General features: G+C 31.7%; 1 protein-coding gene across 1 annotated transcript; it reads left to right on the plus strand.

The window, feature by feature from the left end:
* Window positions 1-1,428: 1,428 nt before the first annotated feature.
* On the plus strand, window positions 1,429-2,253 carry LOC145946817 (uncharacterized). The gene has a single exon (XM_083056572.1). The coding sequence runs from the start codon at window positions 1,429-1,431 to the stop codon at window positions 2,251-2,253; it is 825 nt and encodes a 274-aa protein (XP_082912698.1).
* The last annotated feature ends 7,198 nt before the right edge of the window (window positions 2,254-9,451 follow it).

Consider the following 9,451-nt stretch of genomic DNA (forward strand, 5'->3'; position numbering starts at 1 on the left):
GCCTTCTATCACGAATTAGTGATAAGCGAAAAGCTACGCGACGATTTTCTATTATTCGTGGGGGAGCTCGAAATCGCCCAACTTCTGCGATTAACCGGGGGCGGATGTTATGTTCCGTAATGTCTAAAAATTATTAGTTATTTTTAATAATTAAATTTGTCTATAATTACTCGCGTAATAGAAAAATAAAAAACTTACCATTTTCAACTGTTCTCGGAAGAAAACGTCGATGATGCAGAAGAAGGAACTCTATATGTCCCCCCACATCTTCTTCACTCGCGCCAAAGCATCGTCGCATTTCTATCATTTCCCCGGTAATGTATAAAAGTTTGCAAATATTGGCAAAATGCCCTAAGCGGAACAATATCGCGAGCACTGTGCTAGAACACTCACCCGCGATTTTTCCAAAAATATGGTAATTCGTTTCATCGTCGTTTGATAACGCCGATAAAAATTTTTCCATATTTTTCCCGCACAAATTCTGTGAAAGCAAAATGCAACTCTCGATGACACTTTTAAGATTCGCCATAATCAAATTTTTTACACTTACGCGCACGATATAATAACACAGCTAATTCATTAGCGTAAACTCGGAAATAATTTTCACTAATGCTTAAACTCATATTTATATCCATTTTAAGAAAACGCCTCTTTTTAGGAAGGAGAATTGGGAAAAATTTCTCAAGCTCCTATTGGACAAGATTATTTTACAAAATTCAATATTCCCCGAAAGATACTTTATGGGGAATCATAAATATCGAAGGTAGATTTATATATCGCCCCAGTTTTTATACAGGATAAACATTGCGAGAAGGTTTCAGAAAGACTAGCTCTGCCATAAACAATTTTTATGTTTTTTTGTGTCATTACTTGTTATCATTCTTAAATATCTAAATACACTGGTTTTCGCATTTTTTTTTCCCTTCATGTTTTAAAATTCTTAGAGCTAACAGCATTTCAGACTACATCTTTATCATTTATATAGGTTCTTTTATTATATTTACACACTCCTACATCTTTTTCTGAAACACTGACCGGCTTCTTTTACAACATTTTTTTATTTGTTATAAAATTTTTCTTAGAATTTGTTAGTTGCAAGCAAGCGCGTTGCACTTTTGTCAAATTCAACCATACACATTTAATAGTTCTCAAATATTCTGTTTTTTTTTATTTCTTCTAAATTGTTTGTAAAATTCCATATCAGGAATGTTTTTATTACTGTGCGCGCGCATTTCCCTTCCACTTTTCTATTTTATCTTTTTTCTATAGATATTCGGAAAAAAATTCTACTCATTCGTTCACAGTCATTCGAACGCTCTACCTCGTTAATAAAAAAGTTTACGGTTTTCGGTACTTATTCAACGAGTGCTCTCTCTCGGTAGTTAATCGATTATACGCTCTCCGAGTTTTTTCGAAGAAACAATCATCATGACTAATCACGAAGAAATTTCGAATTTCGAGAAACTTTCGGCTTCCTATTGTGTTTCCAAACCAGGATGCAACAACGAAGAAAAAATAAATCAGCATTATATGCTGCTGTCCACAACATATGGATTGATTCTTCCGAAGAAACTTCATGTGGGGCTGATGGTTGCGAACGAAGACGAACTGGATTTTCAACCGATTGTTAAATTAACATCTCATGAAGCGATAGGCGTTTGTTTCGACATGGAATCGTGGCAGAAATTTCAAGAAAACATGGAACGGATGTCTGCATATTTAAACGGTGATAAAATTAATTTGAGTTCAATTATTATCAACAAGATAATTATAAATTTTACCACCGCCTATGGAGCAAGAGCTGTTCTAGTAACGTATCGTGAAAACGAGCAAGGAAATATTTCTTCGGATATCATTGAGGATACGGGAGCAAACGTACCAGTAACGAAGAAACGAAAAACTTACAACCTCGCAATAGTGATGCAAAGAGCAACTTTTTTAGGAATAGAAAATATAGTTGATTGTGTGAATGCAAATTTGAATCGGTTAAATTTAATTTCATGTAGTGTTAACGAATGCGCGAGATATCTAATTAATGAAATAGAACTTAATCTGCCGGCCAGTGGATATATTAACAACAGCTTTATAAAACTTATGATTAGAGGTAATAGCAAGGAAATAGAACGTAATATACGCACACAAATAAAAGATTTAACATTTCTCGATGTATATTTTGAGATAACATTTTTGGAATTAATCTCGCTTTACTTCAATCATATTACACGTATGATAGTAATGAAACGAAAATTGTAACCATGAACATGTAACTCTTTAATTTTGTATATTAGCAACATTATCTTATATAAAGCATACATATTTTACTCGAAAAAAACAGTCGTTCTTTTTCTTTCCCTCCTGTCCATCAAAAACCTCCCCATCCACGCACGTACGTTCCTGTTCACCTCTCCCAAACTGCATCGTCATACGAACAACAAAACGCATAACACCATCCCTGTGTAATCTCTTAGACCTTTTCAAACATTTTTTGACCATAATTATCAGCGATGGTTTCCTCGACGGGGCAGAACCTATGCGTACCCAATTTATTACCCATTTTTTTTAACCCCCCACTGTCATGTCATTATTACTCTAATTAAATATAATATTGCATAATCTTTTTCTTATTATCTATTTCTACCCTATTTATCGAAGATTTCCTTCGGCGCGACAGATCCTATGCAAACACGTTTTATTACCCCTATTTTTTTGGGTCCCCGATGGGTCAGGACCGAATTTCCCCCCGCCATTCCATCTGGCGACAATGGTCGAGTGGTGGGGGTATGGCGACAGTGGTCGAGTGGTGGGGGTATGGCGACAGGGGCCGAGTGGTGGGGGTTTGTTTTGACGGGCCATACCTGCCACTTACTACTTGGACGTCATTAGTTTCTTGATTTTCTGTAGTCTTCTTCTGCTTTTCTTGTTTTAATCGAAGTCGTCTAACCATTTGCCGCAACTTGTTGTTCTGCCTTTTTAATTTTAAAATCTTCATGCGTAATTTGTTTTTGTGAGGACTGTTATCCGATGAATTAATTTTCCCTCGATGCATACTTCTAGATGTGCTCCTGTAAATTACCCAAATTTGTTAGACATTGAAGAAAAAGAAAAATAATGTGACAAAAAATTCTACTTTTCAAAATAAAAATCATATTAAAATTATATAATATATTATAAAATAAACGCATATATAAAAATCTTGTTACTATTATTTATTACAATTAATAATTATTATATATAGTTAAACTTTGTAAATATAAAATAATAAAAAAACAGCAAAATAATATTAAATGTGATTATAAAAAGTAATATTTTCATAATTATTCATCATATATATATGGAGATTATATATATATTAATAAAATAAATATTAAAAAAGATACTTTATAATAAATAAAAACTTATGATTCAGCTGTGTAGCATCCACATTAATTTGCATATGCTACAAACACTGCATATCACTATAAAATATCATACAATTGTATTATATAATAATTTTATATTATTATAAAGCATTATTTTATTTAAATAGAAAAAAATATTATTTGATTATTGTTATATTTTCTTCTTGTACTACTGTTGCAATTATTTCTTCTTCGCTATTTATTTCTGTTGCAGTTATTTCTTCTTCGTTATTTATTTCTGTTGTAATTATTTCTTCTTCGTTATTAATTCCTTCTATTGTTTCATTTATTTCTTCTGTCTCCTTATCCATGTTTCTATAAAAGAAATGTATAGTATTAGTATAACTTAATATTTAATTTTATTATAATTTCTCTAATCACTCACACACACACACACACACACACACACACACACACACACACACACACACACACACACACACACACACACACACAACATACTTATGTATATCATTATAAACAATTTATTATTGTCATTATTATTAAAAATTGTAATATATGTATATTAGAAAAAATACTATATAAATTATTAGTAAAAACTCACTCCCTGTCAAAAGCTGGACCAAAAAATATAGTTGGTATTGCATCTGGATGTAAACGAATTACCGTTGTTCTTCTAAGCCATTTTTCTTCAAAATGTAAATGGCATAAGGTGCAATTTTGGTAGGCATAATTTGGACCTTTTAATTCTAAATCTAGCCTTTTAGATGCCTTTATCCATTCCAACCAGCTGTATGCGTAATTACAACTTATAAATGTGAAAGTATTGTATACACAACAAACTAAAAATATATACATATAAATATACATATATATATAATTAATATTTATATATATATTTTATAAATAATACTTAAAACAACATACCTGCCATGTTCCTTTGGAAATCTAAAAAAGTGTCACTTGTCTACAACAAAATTCATACAACCTGGTGCTGCACACAATTGCTTTCCTTTTTTATCCATTTTCTTCTTCAACGATCAACCTTAACAATCACCTGAAACAAAAGCTAAGATCAAAGTGTAGCTAAAATCAAAGTTTCTTACAAGTAGAGAATTGAAAACCTATATAAATATTCATATAGGTTAACTATTCTCCTAAGGAGAACTTTAATCTTTTTCACTTTCTGCACTACTTTTCACGACTTTCCACTAATAATTTCTATAACACTGTCACTCTTCACTTTGCACTCGCGTTATTTTTGCTGACATAAATAAATATTTACGCCGGCATTTAAATCACAGTATACCGGGATTTAAACGGTGACAGAGAGCGAAAATCAAAAGATAGAGTGAGAGAATATACTCGCTGATTTCGCGCATGCGCACTCCATTTTATGTATCATGAAATTGAGAGAGTTGCGCTACTGTATATACTGTGATCATAATGTGCAGGCAATGTACTGTTGAAATATATAAAAGATTAATTTTTGGCTAGTTTTAAAATAATGAAATTTTAAATTATTAAGCCTCGGACCCCATACGGCGCGGATTTATTTTACGTATATTAGATCAAAAAGTTTGTAGGCTGGTATGCTTATGGTACAAAAATAATCTACAAACAACTTACACTATTGAAATACTTACACTATTGAAATATATATACAATTAATTTTTGGCTCGTTTTAAAATATGGAAAATTAGAATTTTAAGCCGCGGATTTCATACTTCGCACAATTATATTACGTATATTAAATCAAAAAGGTTATAGGCTGGTATGCTGATGGTACCATCATAATGTGCAGGCAATGTACTATTGAAATATTTAAATGATTAATTTTTGGCTCGTTATAAAATATTAAAAATTACAATTTTTAAGCCGCGGACCCCATACGGCGCGGAATCATTTTACGTATATCAGATCAAAAAATTTGTACGCTGGTATGCTGATGGTACCATCATAATGTGCAGGCAATGTACTGTTGAAATATATAAAAGATTAATTTTTGGCTAGTTTTAAAATAATGAAATTTTAAATTATTAAGCCTCGGACCCCATACGGCGCGGATTTATTTTACGTATATTAGATCAAAAAGTTTGTACGCTGGTATGCTTATGATACCAAAATAATCTACAAACAATACACTATTGAAATATATATACAATTAATTTTTGGCTCGTTTTAAAATATGGAAAATTAGAATTTTTAAGCCGCGGATTTCGTACTTCGCACAATTATATTACGTATATTAAATCAAAAAGTTTGTAGGCTGGTATGCTGATGGTACCATCATAATGTGCAGGCAATGTACTGTTGAAATATATAAACGAATAATTTTTGGCGCGTTTTAAAATATTAAAAATTACAATTATTAAGCCGCGGACCCCATACGGCGCGGATTTATTTTATGTATATCATATTAAAAAGTTTGTAGGCTGGTATATTGATGGCACCATCATAATGTGCAGGCAATGTACTGTTAAAATATATAAACGAATAATTTTTGGCGCGTTTTAAAATAACGAAATGTAAAATTATTAAGCCGCGGACCCCATACGGCGCGAATTTATTTTTCGCACATCAAATCAAAAAGTTTGTACGCTGGTATGCTTATGGTACCAAAATAATCTACAAACAATACACTATTGAAATATATATACAATTAATTTTTGGCTCGTTTTAAAATATGGAAAATTAGAATTTTTAAGCCGCGGATTTCATACTTCGCACAATTATATTACGTATATTACATCAAAAAGTTTGTAGGCTGGTATGCTGATGGTACCGTCATAATGTGCAGGCAATGTACTGTTAAAATATATAAACGAATAATTTTTGGCGCGTTTTAAAATAACGAAATCTAAAATTATTATGCCGCGGACACCATACGGCGCGGATTCATTTTACATATATCAGATCAAAAAATTTGTGCGCTGGTATGCTGATGGTACCATCATAATGTGCAGGCAATGTACTGTTGAAATATATAAATGATTAATTTTTGGCTCGTTATAAAATATTAAAAAATTCAATTTTTAAGCCGCGGACCCCATCCGGCGCGGACTCACTTTACGTATATCAGATCAAAAAATTTGTACGCTGGTATGCTGATGGTACCATCATAATGTGTAGGCAATGTACTGTTGAAATATATAAAAGATTAATTTTTGGCTAGTTTTAAAATAATGAAATTTTAAATTATTAAGCCTCGGACCCCATACGGCGCGGATTTATTTTACGTATATTAGATCAAAAAGTTTGTAGGCTGATATGCTTATGGTACCAAAATAATCTACAAACAATACACTATTGAAATATATATACAATTAATTTTTGGCTCGTTTTAAAATATGGAAAATTAGAATTTTTAAGCCGCGGATTTCATACTTCGCACAATTATATTACGTATATTAAATCAAAAAGTTTGTAGGCTGGTATGCTGATGGTACCATCATAATGTGCAGGCAATGTACTGTTGAAATATATAAATGATTAATTTTTGGCTCGTTATAAAATATTAAAAATTACAATTTTTAAGCCGCGGACCCCATACGGCGCGGAATCATTTTACGTATATTAGATCAAAAAGTTTGTAGGCTGGTATGCTTATGGTACCAAAATAATCTACAAACAATACACTATTGAAATATATATACAATTAATTTTTGGCTCGTTTTAAAATATGGAAAATTAGAATTTTTATGCCGCGGATTTCATACTTTGCACAATTATATTATGTATATTACATCAAAAAGTTTGTAGGCTGGTATGCTGATGGTACCGTCATAATGTGCAGGCAATGCACTGTTAAAATATATAAACGAATAATTTTTGGCGCGTTTTAAAATAACGAAATCTAAAATTATTATGCCGCGGACACCATACGGCGCGGATTCATTTTACATATATCAGATCAAAAAATTTGTGCGCTGGTATGCTGATGGTACCATCATAATGTGCAGGCAATGTACTGTTGAAATATATAAATGATTAATTTTTGGCTCGTTATAAAATATTAAAAAATTCAATTTTTAAGCCGCGGACCCCATCCGGCGCGGACTCACTTTACGTATATCAGATCAAAAAATTTGTACGCTGGTATGCTGATGGTACCATCATAATGTGTAGGCAATGTACTGTTGAAATATATAAAAGATTAATTTTTGGCTAGTTTTAAAATAATGAAATTTTAAATTATTAAGCCTCGGACCCCATACGGCGCGGATTTATTTTACGTATATTAGATCAAAAAGTTTGTAGGCTGATATGCTTATGGTACCAAAATAATCTACAAACAATACACTATTGAAATATATATACAATTAATTTTTGGCTCGTTTTAAAATATGGAAAATTAGAATTTTTAAGCCGCGGATTTCATTCTTCGCACAATTATATTACGTATATTAAATCAAAAAGTTTGTAGGCTGGTATGCTGATGGTACCATCATAATGTGCAGGCAATGTACTGTTGAAATATATAAATGATTAATTTTTGGCTCGTTATAAAATATTAAAAATTACAATTTTTAAGCCGCGGACCCCATACGGCGCGGAATCATTTTACGTATATTAGATCAAAAAGTTTGTAGGCTGGTATGCTTATGGTACCAAAATAATCTACAAACAATACACTATTGAAATATATATACAATTAATTTTTGGCTCGTTTTAAAATATGGAAAATTAGAATTTTTATGCCGCGGATTTCATACTTTGCACAATTATATTATGTATATTACATCAAAAAGTTTGTAGGCTGGTATGCTGATGGTACCGTCATAATGTGCAGGCAATGTACTGTTAAAATATATAAACGAATAATTTTTGGCGCGTTTTAAAATAACGAAATCTAAAATTATTATGCCGCGGACACCATACGGCGCGGATTCATTTTACATATATCAGATCAAAAAATTTGTGCGCTGGTATGCTGATGGTACCATCATAATGTGCAGGCAATGTACTGTTGAAATATATAAATGATTAATTTTTGGCTCGTTATAAAATATTAAAAAATTCAATTTTTAAGCCGCGGACCCCATCCGGCGCGGACTCACTTTACGTATATCAGATCAAAAAATTTGTACGCTGGTATGCTGATGGTACCATCATAATGTGTAGGCAATGTACTGTTGAAATATATAAAAGATTAATTTTTGGCTAGTTTTAAAATAATGAAATTTTAAATTATTAAGCCTCGGACCCCATACGGCGCGGATTTATTTTACGTATATTAGATCAAAAAGTTTGTAGGCTGATATGCTTATGGTACCAAAATAATCTACAAACAATACACTATTGAAATATATATACAATTAATTTTTGGCTCGTTTTAAAATATGGAAAATTAGAATTTTTAAGCCGCGGATTTCATACTTCGCACAATTATATTACGTATATTAAATCAAAAAGTTTGTAGGCTGGTATGCTGATGGTACCATCATAATGTGCAGGCAATGTACTGTTGAAATATATAAATGATTAATTTTTGGCTCGTTATAAAATATTAAAAATTACAATTTTTAAGCCGCGGACCCCATACGGCGCGGAATCATTTTACGTATATTAGATCAAAAAGTTTGTAGGCTGGTATGCTTATGGTACCAAAATAATCTACAAACAATACACTATTGAAATATATATACAATTAATTTTTGGCTCGTTTTAAAATATGGAAAATTAGAATTTTTATGCCGCGGATTTCATACTTTGCACAATTATATTATGTATATTACATCAAAAAGTTTGTAGGCTGGTATGCTGATGGTACCGTCATAATGTGCAGGCAATGCACTGTTAAAATATATAAACGAATAATTTTTGGCGCGTTTTAAAATAACGAAATCTAAAATTATTATGCCGCGGACACCATACGGCGCGGATTCATTTTACATATATCAGATCAAAAAATTTGTGCGCTGGTATGCTGATGGTACCATCATAATGTGCAGGCAATGTACTGTTGAAATATATAAATGATTAATTTTTGGCTCGTTATAAAATATTAAAAAATTCAATTTTTAAGCCGCGGACCCCATCCGGCGCGGACTCACTTTACGTATATCAGATCAAAAAATTTGTACGCTGGT

Source organism: Prenolepis imparis, unplaced genomic scaffold (assembly GCF_030444845.1).
Source record: "Prenolepis imparis isolate NDT839.2.m4 unplaced genomic scaffold, iyPreImpa1.0 SCAF_23, whole genome shotgun sequence".
Lineage (NCBI taxonomy): Eukaryota > Metazoa > Arthropoda > Insecta > Hymenoptera > Formicidae > Prenolepis > Prenolepis imparis.